The sequence below is a fragment of the Pelodiscus sinensis genome, chromosome 2 (assembly GCF_052426305.1).
Source record: "Pelodiscus sinensis isolate ZL-2025 chromosome 2, ASM5242630v1, whole genome shotgun sequence".
NCBI lineage: Eukaryota > Metazoa > Chordata > Testudines > Trionychidae > Pelodiscus > Pelodiscus sinensis.
The window spans coordinates 74,237,397-74,260,836 of NC_143053.1; the positions used below are offsets into that span (position 1 = coordinate 74,237,397).

A 23,440-nucleotide genomic window follows, 5' to 3' on the forward strand; every position below is an offset into this window, starting at 1 on the left:
TATCTTTGTGTATGAGTAGGGATGTGTAAGGTTAACCGGTGGGGGCTGGAGCAGCCCCCCTGCCTGTCACAGGCGGCGGGCCAGACCTGCTGCAATTAGGGGCCTTTCAGCGCGCGCACACACCCACCCACCCACCCCGGGTGCACCGTAGGCAGGAGACTGTTCCAGTCCCATGGGGCCTCCTGCAGGCAGGGGGCAATCCAGAGTGGCTGGAGCAACTGGCATTTGTAGCAGGCAGGGGTGCTCCAGCCCAGCCACAGCAAGCGAAAGGGCTGATAGGCCCAGTTTAATTGATTAACCGGTTAGGGTAACTAATTAAATGGGATTTTACATCCCTAATATGGAAGCAAGCTAACTCTGTATCTAATAACACTTGGATAACTGGCTGCAGCATGGACTCTAAAGGAATTGATTCAGTAAGGTGCTGAACACCTTTGATAAGAAAATGGGTGTCCTCAGCTCGGGCAGCATTGGGTCCATAAGTATGAGAAGTGATTGCTTAAACCAGGGGTGTCCAAACTTTTTTCAAAGAGGGCCAGATTTGATGAAGTGAACATGCATGAGGGCCGACCATTTTGCCTGACATTCTTTGAACCATTAAAATTAAATGCAAATTAACTATTTTATGCAAAGTTTATTGCAAACGGCATACTTTTCATTTCGTCACATGGATGACAAATCTAAACAGGTGTTAAATCACTCTGCCTTTCATATCTGAAGGCCAGATGAAAAAAAAATCCAGGAAGCTGAAATATGTCAGGAACATTGTAAAGTACATTACATATTATTGGTAATAAAGGTTGTCTGTCAACTTTTAAGTTCAAAAAATATGAACAGGAACATAACACCAAGTATACATGTTGTGTCCAAATATATTTATAACTGATTTAGACCAACTGACATTAACTGAGATTTTACAATGTATTCATCTCAATACATATGGATTCGTTGGGGGCCATAAAAGATAGATATTGCCAAATTACCTGTGGGGCCGTATTAAACCGGAACACGGGCCGCAATTGGCCTGCAGGCCGGACTTTGGACATGCCTGGCTTAAATTGTGCTACAGGGATTTGTATTGTATATGATGATAAAGACAGCCATAGAGCAGCACAGGAGGATAAAGATTAAACCACTAGTTTTTGTGGTCATTGATAATGTGAAGTTCTTATGAACAAGTTAGTGAGAGTTTACTTTTCTCGGGATGTAGCTACAAGGGCAGAGTCACAGTAGTTAAGGTGCCTTATTTGAGAAATATAACCTTAAGGATATGTCCCCTTCTTGATTTTTTTTTTTTTTTGGTTATGTTTTAACACCAGTAGCTTAATGTTTGTGTTCTGAAACAAACATTTTACATACTGTGCACTAGAATCTACCAGTGTGTCAACCATATGAATATGTTTAAAATAAGACTAAAACATCAAACGTAGGCATAACCTAGGAATAGGGGAGTTAGGTTTTCATAATTCTCTTTAAAGAATGTTGGAATTAATATGCACTACACCCACTGAGATCTTCTTCAACTTTAATTTCACCTTAATGAGGATTTTTAGGTGAGAGCTGGTTGTGTGGTCTTTTTACCTGGGAACAAATGTTCTGTGGTTCTTTTATTCTTACGACGGTTTTAGACAACAGCTGTTTGTCATTTGCCATTCAGAATGAAGTTTGCAGAGTTGCATTTTATTCAAGGACCGTATCAAACTGGAACTATGGCAAGACTCTTCTATTGTTTAGCACATCATTAGTAAAAAACAAACCTTATTTCTTAATCATCACCATGTGAACTTATGCAGTAAAGTTAATAAAACTAACTTGCAAAGAGTCTGGGTTGAAAAAAATGAATTTTGATTTATCCAATGTATTAATCATTGCACTATCATTGATTTTTAAATGCTGCTTTTCTTTTTCTGAAAGGGTATGTCTACACTACAAAGTTAATTCGAACTAACAGCCATTAGTTTGAATTAACTTCCATAGGCGCTACACATACAAACCGCTAGTTCGAACTTAATTCGAACTAGCGGAGTGCTTAATTCGAACTAGGTAAACCTCATTCTACAAGGACTAACGCCTACTTCGAATTAAGGGCTGTGTAGCCACTTAATTTGAACTAGTGGGAGGCTAGCCCTCCCCAGCTTTCCCTGGTGGCCACTCTGGGCACCACCAGGGAAACTCTTCTGCCCCCCCTCCCGGCCCCGGAGCCCTTAAAGGGGCACGGGCTGGCTACGGTGCTTGTGCCAGGTGCAAGCCTGCCAGCACCCAGCCAGCAGACCCTGCACCTGGAACGGCATGAGCCAGCCACCTGCTGCCACCCAGCCCTCCGCCTCTTCCCGGGACCAGGCTGGTGGCTCCCAGGAGCCTGCCCGGGGCCGCAAGAGGCGGGCTCCCCCCTGGTCTAGTGCGGAGATCGTGGACCTCATCCAGGTTTGGGAGGCCTTCAACGTCCACGACCTCCGCACTAGGCACAGGACAGTGGCCGTCTAGGGCAGGATAGCTGCCAGCCTGGCCACCAAAGGCCACATGCAAACCCAGGAGCAGGTTTGCATGAAAATCAGGGTGGTCCAGTGAGACCCCCAACCCTGAGCCCTGAGCTTAGAACATAAGAACGGCCGTACTTCCACAAACAGAGGCCAGGGACACCGTCCCTACCCCCTGGCTAATAGCACTCCATGGACCTAACCTCCATGACTTTATCTAACTTCTCTTTAAACTCTGTTATAGTTCTAGCCTTCACAGCCTCCTGTGGCAAGGAGTTCCACAGGTTGACTATTTGCTTTGTGAAGAAAAACTTTCTTTTATTAGTTTGAAGCCTGCTACCCATTCATTTCATTTGGTGTCCTCTAGTCTTTATATTATGGGAACTAATGAAGAACTTTTCTTTATGCACCCCCTCCACACCACTCATGATTTTATAGACCTCTATCATATCCCCCCTCAATCTCCTCTTTTAAACCTGCTACCCATTAAACCATTTTAAACCTGAAAAGTCCCAGTCTCTTTAGCCTCTCTTCATATGGGACCTGTTCCAAACCCCTAATCATTGTAGTTGCCCTTTTCTGAACCCTTTCCAAGGCCAAAACATCTCTTTTGAGGTGAGGAGACCACATCTGTACACAGTACTGAAGATATGGCGTACCATAGTTTTATAGTTCCCTATCTCCTTCTTCCCCTGGCTTTCCCCTTCCAGCTCCCTCCTCCCAGGTTTCCCTCTCCCCTCTCCCACCTCCTTTTCCCAGTCTCCCCAGGGGTTAATCCCTCCCTCCCCCAGTTTTGTTAAATACAGAGAGTTTCTATTTTTGAGTACACGTGTCCTTTATTTTTTACATCAGGAAGAGGGGCTAGGGAGGGTTAAGTGGAAGGAGGTGAGGGAGGAATGGGGTACGAGCCCCCGATGGGGAGGACTGGGGTGGCTCTGCGGGCTCCTCAGAGTGGAAGCTCTCCTGCAGGGTCTCCTGGATCCTGACAGCCCCCCGGATGGCAGCCTGCAGCAAGTGCAGCTGGGCTGATGGCCGAGTGCTGTGAAGTGCCAAGTGTGGGCACTCAGGGCACTCCAAGACAGGATTGCTTTGCTGTCCCTCATCGAGGTAGACAAGCAAGTGGGGAACCCTGAGAACTGTTTGTCCGGGATGGGGGTCGGGTCCCTTTAAACACAGCCCTTGGCTAGCCTGAGGCTGCAGCTCCATGCTAATTCGAATTAGTTTTTAGGCCTAGATGCACTAGTCCAAATTATCTTATTTCGAATTAACTGATTTGAATTAAGTTAGTTTGAATTAGTGCTGTAGTGTAGACATACCCAAAGAAAGGAATTGGGCATCACTGATAACTAGCATTCACTTCTGCAGAACATAGACTGCACTCTTCATTGTGAAGCCTTGGGGTTAATCACCTCAGTAGCTTAATATCTGGCTAAGTGTTTCCCGCTATTGTGAATCATTGTAGATCTCTAGGGGATTACAAATTGTCAAAAGCAGCAATTCAGCTGTTGTAGATTATAACACTTCCCTTGTGCTTTTCTTTGCTCCCACTGGTGTCCTTAAGAAAAACGTACAGTAAGAAAATACAGTGACCTCTCAAGTCTTACATTTCTCATTGTGTGCCCTGCTTCCAAACAATACACATATAATTTGTGGAAATAAACGTTCTTGCAGAAGATGACTTTTTAAGAAAGTAAGTGGGTATTCTCAACTCTCACCAGTTCCACTGAAGTCAAAATGACATCCAGTAACCAAATTCTGAATGTAACTTCCTGTGTACTGTGCTTGGAACAGTAAATTGAAATGATCTTGATGAAAATGTTGTCGTCAGAAGACTGAATGCTTTCCTTTTATGTATATCAGTGTTTCTGAATGTTGCCTGACCACTAACGTAAATTGTGAATGGGTGTTATGTACAATAAAACCCTGGTAGTTTCCTGGAGTAGGCTGATTAGTGTTGTTTAGATAATGAAGAACTTGAATAACTTCCTCTCAGGAAACACTGAAACTGGAATGCTAAGCAGACATGCTAAACATACCAAAGCACTTGTATTGAAAGCATTGTTTGTACTTGCTATAAAAAAATCTCAGAAGTAAATCACATTTTCACAAATAGGGACAAGTTGCAAATCACAACGTCCACAAGGAAAAGTGTTAGTGTTTCTCATTTAACGGATTGAAGCAACAGAATTGGTTAGTAAATTGTCTTCATTTACGTGGAGGCCATTTGCTAACAATGTCAGATTTTGAAGCCAGGAATTGGGGCTCTACTTCTGCACATAAACCGAATTTTCTATGGTGGAAAAAGTTTTTATGCAGTTTTAAAAAAAAATCTGCATATGAAATCCCTGCTCTACATGCCCAGCCAATAATACTCTGTACCGTGTTATACAGCAGGTACCTGCAACAAGATGACAGGGTCTGCCTGAAACACTTTACTCTTCATAGAGGTGCTGCTCCAGCTAAGAAATGGCTAGCTGAATTCCATTACTACACTGAGGGCTCAACTAGACTACGTGGAAGATTCGAAAGAGGATATGTAAATTATGTGGAAATTTGCATATCTGCCGATCTCACTTTCGAAAGTGGATCTTTTGAAAGTGAAAGTAGTCTGGACACTTTTTTTTTTTTTTGAAAGCCGCATAAACCTCATGTTTTGAGAAGTGGCTTTTTAAAAAAGGGGATAGAGGTTGCTGGAAAAAACACATCCAGACTATTTTCACTTTCAAAAGCTGTTTTCAAAAGTGAGAGTGGAAGAAGATATGCAAATTCCAGCAGAATTTGCATATCCTCTTTCGAATCTTCCATGTAGTCTAGACATAGCCTGAGAGAAGTGGGTTTTTTTGGAAACACCCAAGTCTAAAGCAGGAAGGAATGGCTAACTAGCGAGACAGGATCTAGAGTTCAGCAGTCTTTGAACAGCCAACCATGGGCATTTTTTTTACCTTCTAGTACAGTTCCCATATTAGGAAACATTTAACCACGAATGTTACCTAAACTCTCCATTCACAGTCTTAGTAACACCAAGGGGGAAGCCCAGAGTCTGGTAGAGACAGGGGGCAGAGGTGACAGGTGGAGAATATTGGTTCTATTGCCTTAATCTAGGGTTTTAAACCTATGAAACCTGCTACCCATTAATTTCATTTGGTGTCCTCTAGTTCTTCTATTATGGGAACTAATAAATAACTTTTCTTTATCGGCCCGCTCCACACCACTCATGATTTTATATACCTCTATCATATCCCCTCTCAGTCTTCTCTTTTCTAAACTGGAAAGTCCCAGTCGCTTGAACCTCTCCTCATATGGGACCCGTTGCAAACCCCTAATCATTTTAGTTGCCCTTTTCTGAACCCTTTCCAAGGCCAAAATATATTTTTTGAGGTGAGGAGACCACATCTGTATACAGTATTCAAGATGTGGGCATACCATAGTTTTATACAGGGGCAATAAGATATTCTGGGTCTTATTTTCTATCCCTTTCTTAATAATTCCTAGCATCCTAATTGCCTTTTTGACTGCAGCTGCACACTGCGTGGAAGTTTTCAGAGAACTGTCCACGATAACTGTCCACAAGATCTCTTTCCTGATTTGTCGCAGCCAAATTAGCCCCCATCATGCTGTACATATAGTTGGGGATGTTTCCCGATGTGCATTACTTTACACTTATCCACATTAAATTTCATTTGCCATTTTGTTGCCCAATCACTTAGTTTTGAGAGATCTTTTTGGAGTCCCTCACAGTCTGCTTCTGTCTTGACTATCCTAAACAGTTTGGTATCATTTGCAAAGTTTACCACCTCACTGCTTACCCTTTTCTCCAGATCATTTATGAATAAGTTGAACAGGATTGGTCCTAGGACTGACCCTTGGGGGACACCACTAGTTACCCCTCTCCATTCTGGAAATTTACCATTTATTCCTACCCTTTGTTTCCTGTCTTTTAACAAGTTCTTAATCCATGAAAGGACCTTCCCTCTTATCCCATGGCAATGTAATTTACACAAGAGCCTTTGGTCAGGGACCTTGTCAAAGGCTTTCTGAAAATCTAAGTATACTATATCTACTGGATCCCCCTTGTCCGCATGTTTGTTAACCCCTTCAAAGAACTCTAATAGATTAAGCAAAATGCAGGACAATGTAGCACTTTAAAGACTAACAAGATGATTTATTAGATGATGAGCTTTCGTGGGCCAGACCCACTTCCTCAGATCAAGTGACTTTATACAGGGGCTTGATCTGAGGAAGTGGGTCTGGCCCACGAAAGCTCATCATCTAATAAACCATCTTGTTAGTCTTTAAAGTGCTACATTGTCCTGCATTTTGCTTCAGCTACCCCAGACTAACACGGCTACATTTCTATCACTATTCTAATAGATTAGTAAGACAGGATTTCCCTTTACAGAAACCATGTTGACTTTTGTCCAACAAATTATGTTCTTCTAAATGCTTCACAATTTTATTCCTTACTATTGTTTTGACTAATTTGCCCGGTACTGAAGTTAGATTTACCGGTCTGTAATTGCCCGGATCGCCTCTAGAGCCCTTTTTAACAGGGAAGTGTCGTAAAGCAGCAAACAGGAAAGAGAATGGGTGCCAAATAACTAAGGATACCAAATAATTAAGGATACCAATATCTCCCAAATATATTTTACTGCTTTTTGGATGACTGCTATTTAAATGTGCAGAATATTTCTTTTTGTCCTTCCCTAAAAACAAGTCTTCTCTAATCAGTCCCAGATAACTCTGCTTTTTTCTCAAGCAAGACCATAGTAATGTATGATGCACATTAGTAGTTTTACTTTTTTGAAGATTTTCATGATAAAATCCTTGTTGAGACTATTCAGAAGTTATTCAGTCAAAAATAATTTACAGTTCTTACTAGATGTAATCTCCCATCCTACTATCTAACCCCACCTAAATAAATGTGGTATGAGTTCAGATGCTGTCTACACTGTTCCAGGAAAAAGTATTTTTATTTGTTTGTTTGTATTGCAGGTGGCTTCAGGTGAGTGCAATGAAGATACAGAGGTTTATAATATCACCCTGTGCACTGGGGATGAGCTCACTTTAATGGGACAAGCGGAAATTCTCTATGCAAAAACTTCCAAGGAAAAGTCCCGACTCAACACCATCTTCAAAAAAATTGGGAAACTTAATTCCATCAGTAAACTGGGCAGAGGCAAAATGCCATGTCTCATCTGCATGAACCATAGGACCAATGAAAGCATTAGCCTTCCTTTCCAGTGCAAGGGCAGATTTAGCACTCGCAGTCCACTTGAGCTACAGATGCAAGAAGGTGAGCATACAATTCGCAATATAGTAGAAAAAACAAGGTTGCCTGTTAATGTAACTGTGCCAAGCCCTACACCAAGAAACCCTTATGACTTGCATTTTATCCGTGAGGGGCACAGATACAAATTTGTCAACATTCAAACCAAGACTGTGGTGGTTTGTTGTGTGCTACGTGGTAACAAAGTTATTCCAATGCATTTTCCCTTGCACTTGACTCTTCCAAAGTTTAGCCTCCCAGAAAGCCTTGTGAAAGGAGAGCTATGGCATGAAACTTTGGTCCAGCACTGGTTCAATATCTGCCAGGAACAGTTTGACATAGATGAATATTCCCGTGCCGTGCGAGATGTGAAAACGGACTGGAATGAAGATTGTAAGAGCCCTAAGAAAAGTCGGTGTACTGGGCACAATCATGTGCCCAGTTCTCTCAGCTATGCCCGGGATGAACTAACGCAGTCCTTTCACCGGCTGTCAGTTTGCGTTTATGGAAACAACTTACATGGAAATAGTGAGGTGAACCTTCATGGGTGCAGAGACTTGTGTAGCGAATGGGCCCTGTTTCCTCATGATGCTCTTCAATATCAGGACTCTGGTGATAGTAGCAGTGACTACCTTTTTCCTGAAGTTAGTGAAGAATCAATGTTTCTACCTGCAAAATCAGAACTCCCTTATGAAGAACTGTGGCTGGATCAAGAGTCTGGGAAGCCCAACGATCAGCCTCTTACTCGCTCTTTAAGTGAAAAAACCAAATGTGATAATTACAGAAGTTCTTTCCGATCAAAGTGCGGTACAGCATCTGTTCCTCTACCTGGAACGCTAGCAGCAGCAACAAAACCTTCAGATGTTTCCCTACCTCCGCCTCCAGTGCCTCCCAAATCAGAAGCTGTAAGTCAGTGTTAATTATTTATTTTTAACTGAGAGTGTTCTTGTCAAGACTGTTGGGCAAGACCCAATCTTGAGATGGGAAAGGAAGGGAGAAATGTGTACTGTAATCTGATCCTTACCAAATTGTACCGTAGGATTGATCTTAAAACAAATTAACTACTAACAGTTAATCCCTTCTGGGTTTTTTGGATTTATATTGCATTAGTTACTGCTCCTACACATAAGGATTCTCAGATCCTAAATGATCCCTTTGCTTTTCCTATTATACCTTTCCTTCAATGCCTCGCATTTTGTTCAAGCTTCTTGTGGCTGAAGTATGTTGGACATGATTCCATTCAGAATACTGTGAAGCCATCCTCAATTCAGACAGATTGCTACACAGTGATACTTCAGTATTTTCAATGTGTATCTTGTGTTAATAGTTTCAAATTTAAGTGAATTATTAATAGTGATAAAATGACTGTAGATTATTTTCTCTTCCATTATAAGATTGGCTATATTTTGGAGTATATTTAAATCATCCTCAATTCCAGCACCTACCAAACCAAGACCAATTTGATCCCTGGGTAAATTCCCCTCTGCCTCTTAGGAAAGTTCAAGGCAAACTGGGCAAGGTATTTGAGAGAGAGTTGAGAAGTCCAGGAGACCTTTGCTTTTGAGACTTTTAACAAACATGGTTTGATCAAAAGTCATGTGTCTAAAACAGCTGCCTAGGAATTCCAAATTTGGCAAGTAATAGATTGGTTTTAGTGAAGACAGATGCCTTGAGCTAATTCTGGATTTCTTTAAGGCGAAAGTGTTGTTTATTAAAAGGAGCTTACATTTCACGTTGGATCCCTGCAGAGTTCTTAGTTTATAAGGCTTGATTACTTTTGTACTCTGTAGTAGTTATTCCCCCTTCTAATACTCCCCTGGAATTTGTTTAAAAATCCAGGGAGGTGAAGCTACAGATACTTCTGCCTCTGGGCCTCACACTTTAGGGGCTCCCTCAATCTCCTTAAATAGGCTTGGACGGAGATGATAATCTTAGATGGGTTGCTGTGACTGCAACTTTCTTAAAGGTTTTTTAAAATAAAAAACATTCTTAGCCAACAGGCTCTGATTTAGGAATTAATGCAAAATCTGAATGCCTTAAACCTATCCTAGGTGCTTTTCTAACCTCTTTTCAAGGTTAACTAATGAAGAAAATTTTACCCAATTTAAACATCTTGGCTGTGTCTAGACTGGCCAGTTTCTCTAGAAAATCAGCCGCTTTTCCGGAAAAACTTGCTAGCTGTCTACACTGGCCGCTTGAATCTCCACAAAAGCACTGACTTCCTACTGTAAGAAATCAGTGCTTCTTGCAGAAATACTATTCTGCTCCCGTTCAGGCAAAAGTCCCTTTTGCGCAAAGCTTTTGCGCAAAAGGGCCAGTGTAGACAGCTGAGATTTGTTTTCTGCAAAAGAGCCCCAATTGCGAAAATGGCGATCGGGGCTCTTTTGCAGAAAAGCACATCTAGATTGGCACGGATGCTTTTCCGCAAAAAGTGCTTTTGCGGAAAAGTGTCCGTGCCAATCTAGACGCTCTGTTCCGAAAATGCTTTTAACGGAAAACTTTTCCGTTAAAAGCATTTCCAGAAAATCATGCCAATCTAGACGCAGCCCTTCTGAAAAAGAACCCAAACTCTCCCCCCATTCAACCTCTCCATCCCCAAACCCTTTGCATATGCACACCTGAGAATATACATATCCACTTGCACATAGTGGTAATACATTATAAACTGTGGGAGCAGTGACAGTGCCGGGGAAGTTCATATAAAGAATTGTAGTGCCAGGATGAGGCCCTCCTGAAAATCAGTACCCATCCTCAAGCTGGAACTGCAGCGTTATATAGTCTGTAAACATAACCCCAAGAGTTGCACTGACAGACAGTTGGAGATGCAATATTAAAGTATCTTGACAATGCAACATACGTTGTCAAAACAAGTGGCCATGCCAGCTTCTGTTGCATTCGAAACAGGAGTCAAATGAGCTTCCTGGAAAGAACATAAATCCATAGGAACAGGGTAGATTGGAACTTCACTTCTTATTAAACAGTGTGCAGTTACTCTGAAACTTGGTATTTTACAGTGCTAAATAAAAGCACATTAAATACAGAAACCTTAATTCAGTATTATTCTGGGTTAGTACGACTGAGTTTGGTTGATATTTCCATGAATGTTGCCTTTTAAAGTTTTCTTCAAAGTGTGTCTTAGTGATGTCTGTCTTAGCAAGGCGTATGTGAATAATTTGTGGCTGAGCAAAGTAAGTGATTTTTAGTATATTGGAACCAATTTCTGATAAAGTTATTAATATACATTTTCAGACAGGGCTGAGTGCAACCTCACAAAAACTTGTGTTTCCATACATCAGATAATTAATTAGAATCAGTTTTGTTCCTTTCTGGAATAGCTTTAGAAAGAACATCAGCCACCTACTGACTTCATCAGTGTGCGAGGGTTGAAAAGATGTTTGTTCCATTTCCATGAATAGTATTTATAGAGTTCAGTAGCTGCTAGTGAACATACAGTTTTATCATCACTCCCTTAAAATGACATTCCATAGTATTTCTCCATCAAACTTGGCTAATGCTTATACTTCTGAATACACAAAATGTATAATATACATGTAAAAGGGGAAAAAAGCTTGTGTGACATTTAACTATTTAGAAGTTTGACCTTTTTTCATCTACAAGATTATCAAAAGACTTTAATACTTTGTGAAAACACTATAATGTATTTTCTAAACATTGTATTAGAAAAATTGTGATTGTGAAAACAAATAACTCAATATAAAGGCCTATAAATAGGAAGTTGTCAGTCCTAAAAGACTTAATGCGGGATAGATTCTCTGATTTTTTTATTTTTTAAGCCTGTGAAGAACAAGTCAAGTTTGTATAAACAAAAAACGTTGAAAAAATATATTTAGGAAACGCTGATGTATTTCAAGCGGAGACCCCTGTTCATTTGATTTTAGCCATGATTTTTATCTTACTTTTAAAACTGTAGATGGGTTATATTCTGTGTCATGGATAAATGTTTCAGAAGCTCTGATGTCACTTAGTGCTTCTGAAAATTTTACCCCAAGAAGTTACAATGTCTGTAGACTGAAACTCTGGCAAACCAGGTACCTTTTTATGCCAAGGCCCTAGCTTTCAACTGAACAGTGACACATACATAGCTGGAACCTGTCTCTCTCACCTATGTTAGCATTGTTAAAATAGGTATTAGAATTAAAAAATGTGTTTTAGATTTTATGGAATGCATATAAGTTGCCGCATGCACTAATCTCATTTATAATTTCTATATCCCAGTGTGTGCATTGTAATCCTCTGTAAATTACCAGACAGGAGAGAAGCATTAACTAGTGCAGTGATACTCCAACCACAGTGGTTCAGGTACCACATCACCAACCCACATTACCCAAAAGAGCCACAGTAGTGTGAATTAATTGTTTCATTTACTGTCTATATCGATATCTCACAGCAAAATGACGAAGAATCATTACTTTATCAATTACAATTGGCTAACAACAAAGTAAAAATATTCTGACTTGTTAATAATGAAATCACAATACTTACAGGGGCAGACAAGATACCGTCTGTGGGCCAGATTTGGCCTGCCAAGCTGCTGGATCCAGCCCATGCACTGCCCAGCCAGGATCCTCAGGCACACGCTAGCCAGCCACTTCAGAGCAGCCCCATGTCACTGCTCCTGTGTCTTTGTGCTCCAGGTGTCGGGGGGGGGGGGGGGGGAAGGAGGAGTTTTTGCAAAAACGGCCAATAGGAGCTGAGAGCAAGGTTCCCTCTAAGATGTGCGGTAGCACGGCTCTGCAGCTGCTTAATGAGCCCCATCCAGCCAGGGGTTCAGGGCTCCGCGATTGGTGCTGCCTGGCTGGGGGAGGGGCACTTCTCCCTCAGTGACAGCAGCAGCTCCCTACTGAGGACAGAGCAGCAAATCTCTCCTAGCCGGTAGCCAGTCTTTTCCCTGCTCTGTGCTCTGCAGGCAACTGCTGCTGTTGCTGAGGGAGAAGTACTCCTCCCCCAGCCAGGCAGGTCTGTTTGCGGAGTCCTGGGCACCTGGTGGGACAGGGATCATTAAGCAGTTGCGGGGCCCTGTTGTGGAGCAGCTTTGAGGGAATCTTGGCTGAGTGATTTTGCTGGGGGCAGAGGCAGTGTGCAAGCCCTTCCTCTCCCCCATCACCCAGAGCAAAGCCATTTTGAGCACCCTGGGGCTGCAGTAGGCAGGCAGCCTACTTCAGGGTCCTGCAGGGCTTCTGGCTAGGAGCTGCTTAGATAAGTGCCTCCCGGCCACAGCCTGCCTCTGGCACCTCAGCCCTGCCCCAGGTCACCCCCAAACCCTCTGTACCCCCTCCAGGTCACAACTCCCTCCCAGACTCTGCAGACCCTCCTACACCCCTTTCCTAGACCAGAATCCATTTCTGTACCCAGACCCTGCACCCAATCCCCTGCCCCAGGTCATGATCCCCTCCTTCAAACTCCCCCTCACTTATACCCTCTGCTGCACCCCAGTCCCTGAGCTCCCATTTGCACCTAACCCCACATCCCCTCCACAGAAAAGTGTGGCCCTTGACCACTTACCAGAATCTTGGAGTGGCCCCCTCCCCCCATCAAAAATAATTGCCCATCCCTGGTTTAATATTTGCTGCAGAGAGCTGCAAAGAGCCGTCTGTGAAGGAGATGCATTAAGGAGCCACTTGCAGCTCACAAACTTTAGTCTGAGTATCACTGAACTAGTGTGAAATACCAGTCTTCAGTAGTAGGTGTTATTTCCTGCTTAACAAAGGCCTTTGAACACTAGATTAATTATTGTGGAACATCAGAGGACAAAAGACTTCCTTGATTGCAATCCTCCCACCATGAAGAGGAAATGTGCACAGTCAATTGCTTCCATCAACCAAACTACAGCTCATATCAAGGGAATCAAACAAAACCCATAACAAAAAGAAATTAAATCTCTATGCTGTTTGGACACTGGGGAGGGCGAGGCTTTCGAGGCAAAAGATCTCCAGGATTTAGCCCGAGCTAGCACTAACGGACATATTAGAAAATGGTTTATCAAAGAAAATTCTGTTACCTTTTGAAACTTGAGACTGTAACTCATATATGTTTCCCTGCTATAACCCCTGTAAATAACTCCTATTCCTTTTCCTAGTTAATAAAGGTTTAGGTAATATATTATAGGATTGGCCGCAAGGAATATCTTTTGATGTGAGATCTAGGGCACAGTTGACCTGGGATAAGTGACTAGTCCTTTGGGACTGGGAGTAAAATGAATACTGTTGTGATTTTTTTTTGGTGTAAGGGACCATCTATCACAGAGTCAGATTGCCCAGGTGACAAGCTAGACAGGAGTATCCAAGGTGACTGATTATGACTCCATGGTTAAGTTGCTACGGTCATTGCCTGAGGAGTTTACACTGGACATGTGATTGGTGAAATTGAAGTATAAGAACTCTTGGCCAGTTTGCAGTTTGTGCCCAGTGTCATGGCTCCTTCCCCACTCTGGCATGATAAATGCAGAAGTGGGGGCCAGCAAGTGTACCCCAAAGTCTTATCTACCAGGCTTTGGTATCAAACTCCCCCCAAAATCTTAAAAACCTAGATCTTGGGAATAAAACTTCCACTGTCACCACCCAAATGTTGATAAAGAAATCAGGGGAAAGATCATTTGGGAAATCTTACCCCTAAAATAAAAATCAAGGCACACAATTAACCACTGCCAGGTTAATAAAAAGAAAAGAAAGAACTTTTATTATTACAACAATATTCCTGTTGCAAACATAATGACTAGATAGGGAGGTGGTAAAATATACTCATGGAGAAACTCCATGGGCCTAGAACTTAGTTACAAAGAAAAGCCAAAACATCTTTTAAGCAGTGCCAGATCTCAGATCCCATACCCAATCCATAAAACAATAAAACCTAACGAAACTACCTAAACTTTACCCTACTTACAGAAAATGAAGAATGGTGTCTTGGAGAGAGAGAGACATGCTTGTCCCTCTCTGTAGCTGCAGAGAACTCCCAGAGAGACAAAAAGGAGAAAAGAAAAAACCCAAATTCCTTTGTCCCAGTTTGAAAAGTCCCACCTACATTCCTATTGGTCACTCCACCTGGCTAGGTGTAGTTAACCCCTTAATCCCCAGCCTGCTGGCTAACCCTCATAATCATGACACCCAGCTTCTTAAGTGTGCCCTCAGGTTTGAGCCTCAGGAACACAGCTTGACATACGTCCAATTCTGCCATCCGCCGTGTGGGTGGATCTCCTTTATAGGCCATAAGGCTCCGTACAGGCACAGAGAGCTGTCAGCATGGAGTTCAGTGCAAGACGAGCTTACACTGTGACTTTTTAAAAAGGTAGGGTAGAGTATCTGTTCTGCATGCAGCCAGGTGTCCAGTGTAAAAGATTGTGCTGCAGGTGGGCAATTCAGGTATTGAGGCTGAAGGGAGGGGACGACTCTTAATCAGGAATCATCATGGATTCCTAATTCTCTGCAGCATAAGGTCTGGGGTAGGCTTTCCCAACCTATGGGTCGGGACCCAAATATGGGTCGCTATTACATTTCCAAAGAGTCGCCAGGTATCTCCCCAGGAGGCTCTTAAGGAGCCATTCACACATTTTTTGAATTGCCCTGGGTCACCAACTCTTCCTGAATTATCAAAATGGGTCCCCATCTGGAAAAGGTTGGAAACCGCTGGTCTGGAGTATGAGTGTGGCAGGTCTGAAATAATGAAGTATGGGATTCCTGAGGACTTTTGAGAACTGATTATAAACAAGCTATTTTGTCTAGCCCTAGCAAAGCAAACACATGCAACTAGCTAATTTGACCAGTTCTGTTGACCAGTAGTTAAAAGAAATGAGAGAATAAAAAGTGGTTACCTACCTATAACTGTTGTTCTTCAAAGTATGATGCAGATGATACAGAGGCAAGAGGGGGCTGCGTGTAACCATGAAGGTTAACCAATGAGCCTAGAGTAATTGGTAAACTGGGTACATGGGTACATGTTCACATCCCTAATCCGTTTTAATGCTCATGAAATTTGAGCCGGACCTAGTGAAAGTTTTCCCCCAAGTTCTGATCAGTCTAACCTGTAACTTTCAGTCCCAACTTCTTACTGTGCTAAGTTTTATGGAAGCTGAGCCCAGGTATTTTATGGTGGTCCTGTGATGTGAACAAGTTGAGACTGCAAACTACTATTGTTTGTGGCCTTAACCTGAATTAGACATAGGATGATGTAGGTGACCTGTATTAAGCGTATTTCATTGTGCCAATCTCTCACGCTCTTTCAAGTAAAAAATTTTGTAACCTCAACTGCTCCGTATGTACAATGAACTGCACTGAATGTCCTGTCCCTGACCCCAAAGGCACGTTCCATAGTATGCCATATTAATGTTGCTTAGTCTGACTTCGTTTTTTGAAGTCCCTAGGCATTCTTGGGGGGAACAGCACTAAAATGGTTGAAGAGTTTTATGCCTCAATTCAATAACAAATGTAAGTAAAATTGATTCCAACTTTTTAGAGAGAGCAAGAGTCCTTAGTCAGATTTATTTCAGCATTTCATGCTATTGGGCATTTCCTGTGATTTTTAACTTTCCCTGAATTGAGAAAGGAATGTACTGAAATGTCCCCGTCCCTGATTTCCTTTTTTACATAAGTATTAAAAGGGTTGCTGCATTTGCGGAAACACTAAAGTAAATTGCAAGTTTCCTTTTTTTAAAATAAATTAAATCACTTTAAACGCTAATTGCATGTTACAGTGTTGCTGTAAGTTCAGCAGTGTTCCTAAACTTAGAAATCCAGTGTCTATCTAAAAGGAGAATTTCCTTTGCTCAGTTACATATTTAAAATAAACTGGATACAGTATATGAAGGGCCAAATATTACCTGTAGTAGGAGTCATTACAAATATGTACGAGTAACAAATATTTCTTTTGCTTGAAATCCACCTTAACAGGATGAGTTTGTATTTTATCAGGCTCTCTCCCTCATACTTTAGTCCATTTGTGTTACATAAGTGGTGGTGATCTTACTCTCTGAATTCTCTCTCTCTTTCTCTCCCCTCTTCCCTTGGTCCCAAACACTGAGTCTTTAGCTATTTCCAACTCCCTTTTTGAGCTTGGGAGCTTGAGTCCATTTTCACTTGACACCACAAATAGAAGAAAAAATATTTATGTCCATTTGTAAATGTACATATAATATAGTGTGATGAGTCACTTTTAGGGGTTACATAGGTTCTCTCAATGCTTGGCTTCTAAAATACATCTGGATTTTGGTAAAACTAAAATCAAGAACTCTCTGTTAGACCCAAACTATAATATATCTGTAATGACATGTATTATTATTATTATTTTATTATTATAAACCTAAACGCCCATTGGGCGGAATCAGTGAAGACTGAGAAGAAGGGTATATTAGTTATCAGGCAGACCTAGTATTAGGTCAACCAGGGTGTTTGTATTTTAGTGGCTTCAGAGGGTAGCCGAGTTAGTCTGTAACTAGAAAAACTTAAAAAGCAACGAATAATCTAGTAGCACTTTAAAGACTAACAAAACATGCAGATGGTATCATGAGGTCATCTGAAGAAGTGGGTTGTGCCCACGAAAGCTCATGATACCATCTACATGTTTTGTTAGTCTTTAAGGTGCTACTAGACCAGTGTTTCTCAACCTGTGGTTACAAGTACCCTTAGGGGTACTTGAGAGAAGTCTGGGGGGGTACATCAACACAACTGAAATTTGGAGAAAACTGAATTTTTATTTTAAGTTTTGTACTTTTTGCACCCAAAAATTTCATCGCCCACCCGGCTACGATTGTTATTTAAACAAATGTGTTGCAATGGTAGAAAAAATGTTGTGTGTCTGCAAACTGTAGGTATGGGGGGGTACTTTTTTAAAGGGGTACTTTATTTAAAAAAAAAAGGTTGAGAAACACTGTACTAGACTATTCTTTGTTTTTTAAGTTTTTGTACTTTAGTGGTTAAGGATAGCAAGGAAGGCACAATTGATTACTATGCGCCCTCTGCTGGCTGGCAAAAAAACTTCTGCATATTTTCCATGAAGACCACTAAATCAAAAATGCAAGAGAAAGCTGCAAAAAGTGAAAATGGCAACCAAAATCAAGTGTCAGATATCCTAACTAGCGTGTTTCAGTTCCATAGTGCTAATACATCTGCTCTGGAGTGTTAATCAAATGCATCCTATGGTATGTAGGACATACAGTAGCAGAAATGTCTGAGGGGTAGCCGTATTAGTCTGTGACTTAAAAAAATGAGTAGTCCTGTGGCAGAGACTAACAAAAATATATATAGTATCATGAGTGATAGAAGGTGGGAATTAGCCCAGGATATGGTGGCCTTCTCAGTATTAATCATAAACTGTCCTAAAGCATTAAACCCTATTTAAATATTTTCACTTCCCATCTTAGGAAGGAACATTACAAGTAACTAAACTGTGTTAGCAAACAGATTATTTCAATGACTCATTAACCTGCAGTACACTCAATACCTGAAATATTCAGACTAAACTTCTACGCTACTTAAAAGTTTCCTTTAAATACATTTCAGTCTTAGCTCCTCTTGAATGAACAAATATAAAACTAGGGAAATAAGAGCCTGAAAACATACACCAGTAATAAGACCTGGCTGCAAACCTCATGTAAATAATTGTCTCCGTAAGGCAGAGATCTTCTGTTTGGCAATGATGTATTATTTACCGCTAATGTTTTCTTCTCCTTCCTTCCTTTTTATTTCCTTCCAAGGTACAAACCTGAACTTACAGGTTCCATCTGTCGCAGAATGGTGTTGCCAGGATTCTTAAGCTATTTGCTAAATGTTCTTTTCTAATATAGGTAAGAGAGGAATGCAGGCTCCTCAATGCTCCACCTGTTCCACCTCGAAGTTCAAAGCCCTTGTCCACCAGTCCTTCCATTCCTCCTCGCACAAGCAAACCAGCCCGGCAGCAGACTCGCTCTCCGAGTCCTACTCTGTCCTACTATTCTTCAGGACTGCACAACATGTATGTGTTTGAGCTTTTAAATTAAAATACATCCCTCTATAGTTACCATGGTTTGTCTATGAACGTTGATATTTTTAACTGTTCTGGCAGACTATTTTGAAACTATTATGACCATTTTTTTAACGTTTTCCTGTCAATATATGATGCATGTTGGTGTCACAGCTTTGTGTTAAGGATTAACTTGGCAAAGTAGCTCTTTTTTAAATATTCAAAGGAAAGCAAACTTATATAAGCTGAAACTTAGTTTATTTTGCAGTAAGTGAAAATTATTTCTTAATTATTGCATACATTATCAGAGGTATGCAAGGCACAAGATAGAGAATCTGTCCTAAGTTTCTAGGGCAATCACATAAAATTCTATATAATGCTCAATTGAAAACACAGCCTTTGAAGAGAATGTTAAGACTTTGTGGCTTAAAAATGCAAGCCCGAGAATGCTACATGTAGCTTGTATGTGCAACCTTTACTCTGTGAAAAAATTAATTTTAATATCCTAGCAAAATTTTTATCATCACTCTTGTTTTGTACATTGCTCTTGAACATTTTTATGGAAGTATATTTATTAAGGTTCAGGTAGTAAATTGTGAAGTTAATTTATGTTGAAATTACCTTGCTAATTCAGACTAGTGGTGTGGTCCCAGTGTTGGGAACCATGCAGCAGGCAAATTATGAATAGCCCATAGTTGTTCTCCTGGACTTCCCTTGTTAGAAGTCAGTATATGCCATTAAGCATGAAGATGGATGTACCCATTTCAAAAAACAGATCTAACAACTGAATGTTCTCACTGTTCATATACACATCTAAAGATCTCATCCTGGACCCCTTTAAGCCCTGTGGCACTGAGTTCCAACTGGGTTGTTTGTTGTGGGTAGGAAAGGGTATTAATAAACATCTTCAGTGAATTTATTTCCATTTTTTAAAAGGTCATTAGATAGTCCCTTGTTCTTGTATCGTGGCAGAAAGTAAAAAGAAGTAAGGAATCCACTTCCCCTGTCGTGTGCATTTTGTACACCCCTGTCGTGCTCTCTTACTAACTATCCCTCTAACCTAGACTGGCCTTGAGCTGGATTCTCTCTTCTGCTGACAGGCCTGCTGACGGGGCAGGAGCAGGGAGAAACTGGGGCGTAAAGAAGGCAACTGGTACAGGGCCTGGTAATTCAAAAAGGCCCAGGGTGACAGTTGCAACAGCATTGGCCAGAACCCCTGGGCCATTTAAATTGCCGCTGGAGCGCCATACAGCATGCTGCAAGCAGTGCTGAGGGCTGGGGGAGCGGGGGGAGGTGCCACAGTCAGAGTGGTGTTGAGGGCTGGCTGCCTCAGCCCCGCCCTTTCCTCCAGAGGCCTTGCCCCTCCGGGGTTCATAGAGTTGGGCCCCCCAGCATCTTGCTCGGGGGTCCGGAATAGCTATCAGCCCCTTGTCTGCTGAGACCACTTTGCATAGCCTAAGTGGCACTAAATGCTCTTAAAACAGCAGGAGATGAACAGTGGAAAATGACCCTGAAGTACAGGGGTGCTCTCTCCTGTCGTAAACCTGCCACCTATATTAGCTGCCCACCCCCTTACATCTAGTGCACAGAGAAGAGGTGGTGAAGGGGGTCAGAGGCAGAATAGGGAGAAGAGAGGAGGAACACTGAGGAGGATTTCCGCTGTGCCTGATCCTCCAATGGTGTAAGTTAATGCTACCTCTGTGCAGCTATAATGTGTGCGAGGGAGGCATGATCCTAAATCAGTGAGCAGAGCTGGCTCTCTGCAGCCATTTTCTCCACTCTGTCTTAGCACACAATACCTTTATAAAATGCCATCGTATTTTTGCTGTTTTCTGTCCCAATCTTTATACTGCCTGACTTTTCCTTTCTACAGCAATTGTGTTGAGACTTTTAGTTTTCTGAATTTTAGGTTGTGCCAGTCACTTTTTTTTAATGAATATAATATGATGACAGCAAAATATCTGGTATTAAAAACATTAGCAGATAAAGCATAATACTTGAGTGTAATATCGTTCCAGAAATTTTTTCTTAGACAGATACATCTTCTCTGACTTTTCCAAATTGACATTGTCTGTTATCACTTTTCCACTATTTGCCATGTTTTGTCTGCAATTCAGCCATGATTGAAGATCTTCCAGCAGTTCAAGTAGGGCCTTATTTATAACCATTACAAGACAAATAGTCAACATCATGTAAAGGAAATAGCCTTAAACTTCTCAAGTAGCATTTTTCTTAATTATCCATTAATTTTGATTATTATTGATGGAACATTTTTTCATCTGGGTATATATGGGGAAAATGGGCATTTACTGATAAAAATCCAGTCCTTTAAAACCTAGTTATATATATGAAAGATTCAGATAACTCTTTTCACTTCTGTGCTTGTTTGTCTACTGTACATGTAGGTATTTTGTAAATAATCCTGTTCATTTTAACTTTCCAGTGTCCCTGTTACTAAAAGATGACTTACTGGTCTGTCATTCCTAGGACTACCCCCAAACATCTTTAACGGGGGGGGGGGGGGGGGAAGGGAGCTAAAACATTTGCTACTGTGCTGTCCTCTATTATATGCCTGATTTTAATAGGAGATTACATAGTTTATTTCGCAACTGCACTGCTCAGTTCTTAAATCCTTCCAGCACTCTTGGATATAAATTATCTGATCTTGAATTTAATTTACCAGTTAGGACTATGCTTTCTTGAGTGCACTTGAAAGGAAGAGGCACCTGCAAATTTAAATGGATTTTATATGACAGCAAACTTTCATTATTGCTGTTGTTTTACTTGATCTGTATTGTTGCCCTGACATAAAGCACTGATCCTGTCTGGCAGAGTATTGTAGCAATTTTAAATGTTTCAAGGCTTGGATTATTTGCCCACTACAGTGGGATTCCAGTTCTGATTGGGACCATTAGTAAATAGGAATATTTACTGTTAATAATAAAATACAGTATTAGAAGATGCTGTGTAAGCTTGTAGAAGTGCTCCAATACCATGGTGTTTGGTATAAGAAGCTAGATTGGGGTGCAGCAGAATAGATGATATTTGAGATATAATATGTAGTTTCTTGCAAGTCTTCTGGTGTTTCTTCCTTTCACTTGAATTGGAAGAACCAGGCCAGATGCCTTTCTAATGATATGCTTGTGTACTTGGGCATCTCTCATTTAGGCTAGTGCCAAGACATGCAAATGTGCACAACGGCTAACAAAATAATAAACTTCTATGAACCTTTTCAGATGTTAAAAGTTCTTCTGGCTTGGTTCTTACTTTCTGTAATTCCCATCTCCTGGTTTATAAGGCTAAATATCAACATAGCTTAAATACTAACATGTCTTCATATTAACTATCTTTTTTGTTTTGTTTTTTAGCAGTATCATAGAAGGTGATACAACAAATCCAACTGAGACTGTCCCTATTTCTTGTTACCCTTGCAACATGATGAAAACTGAATCAAAAGAGCCTGACAGCAAGATAACTTTTGGAAGCCCATCTGCTGAAACTCTGCCTTCTAGGTTGTCCTGGCCAAACCATTTTTCTGTAGCTGCTGAGGGCTCAAATAAGAACAATTTTCTGCTGGATCCAAGCAGAAGTTATAGTTATCCCAGGCAGAAGACTCCAGGCACACCAAAGAGAAACTGTCCAGCTCCTTTTTCTTTTGACTTTGATGGGTGTGAACTCCCTGCTGGGTATGCTCAGTTGGCAACAGCAGAGTTCAGCAGCACCTTCTCCAGTTGTCCAAAGTCAGCAAGCTACTCTTTAGAATGTACTGATGAGAAAAATCTAGCAGGCAGCAACGCAAAGCAGAGTCATTCATGCCCTGCCTTACCTCCTCGTGCACCAAAATCCAATGATGAGAAGACCGTTCTAAATACATGTCCTTTGCCTCTGAAAATAGATGGTGCTGAGGAAGAATCTCAGACTGGTTCGCCAGACCTCTCAGAAGATCAATTTCCTGTTAAAAAGGGCATGCAGGACATTTTCTCTGTTTCTTATCCTTTTTCATCCCCCCTACACCTTCAGTTAGCACCAAGGTCTTGTGGTGATGGCTCTCCTTGGCAACCACCCACAGACCTTTCTGGGCTTTCAATAGAGGAAGTGTCAAAATCTCTGAGGTTTATTGGTTTATCAGAAGATGTCATATCATTCTTTGTTACAGAGAAGATTGATGGCAATTTACTGGTTCAGCTTACAGAAGAGATCCTTTCTGAGGACTTTAAGCTAAGCAAGTTGCAGGTTAAGAAAATACTGCAATTCATTAATGGCTGGCGGCCGAAGATGTAGTCCAGTGATTCTCTGGTGTTTAGCAAACGTATGTGAGAGATGTGCTAGAAGTGCTGGGGCTAGTACGTCATTTCCTGTTTTTGCACTAAAAGCCCTTTCTGTAAATAATAGTGGAAGAAATTCTTACTATGCAGATAAAGTTTTAATGTGGTGACAAGATTTTTATGTCAATAAAAATGTAGAGAACCCATAGAAGTGTGCCTTGTGCATCACTGAACATTCAGCAGCTGCTAAAAACTGGACATTAAGAGAATTCATTTTTACTCATGTAGTCTGTCAAGACATGGTATTTATTACTGAACAATTAATCTGAAAAATCACACACAAATCCAGTTTGTGTTAACAGCCAAACAAACAAACAAAAACATTTCTTCTAAGGTTATTTCTGTTCAGATTATTGGCAACATGCCATGTCTTAGTTTTTTTCCTTTTCTACTGTTAATAAAGGATATGATGAAATATATAAAAC

At 41.2% G+C, this 23,440-nt stretch overlaps 1 protein-coding gene across 4 annotated transcripts in view; it reads left to right on the forward strand.

Annotated features, from left to right (window-relative positions):
* The window catches only part of GAREM1 (GRB2 associated regulator of MAPK1 subtype 1), a 139,965-nt gene extending 116,799 nt beyond the window's left edge, over positions 1-23,166 (forward strand). For 3 of the 4 annotated variants that reach the window (XM_075920763.2, XM_075920764.2, XM_075920761.2), the window contains 3 exons: positions 7,470-8,648; positions 18,536-18,702; positions 22,059-23,166. In XM_075920763.2, the coding sequence (XP_075776878.2) occupies positions 7,470-8,648; positions 18,536-18,702; positions 22,059-22,971 (2,259 nt within the window). In that variant the 3' untranslated portion in view covers positions 22,972-23,166. The remainder of the gene's footprint in view (positions 1-7,469; positions 8,649-18,535; positions 18,703-22,058) is intronic. The other variant, XM_075920762.2, reaches the window with a different exon arrangement.
* Positions 23,167-23,440: the final 274 nt, after the last annotated feature.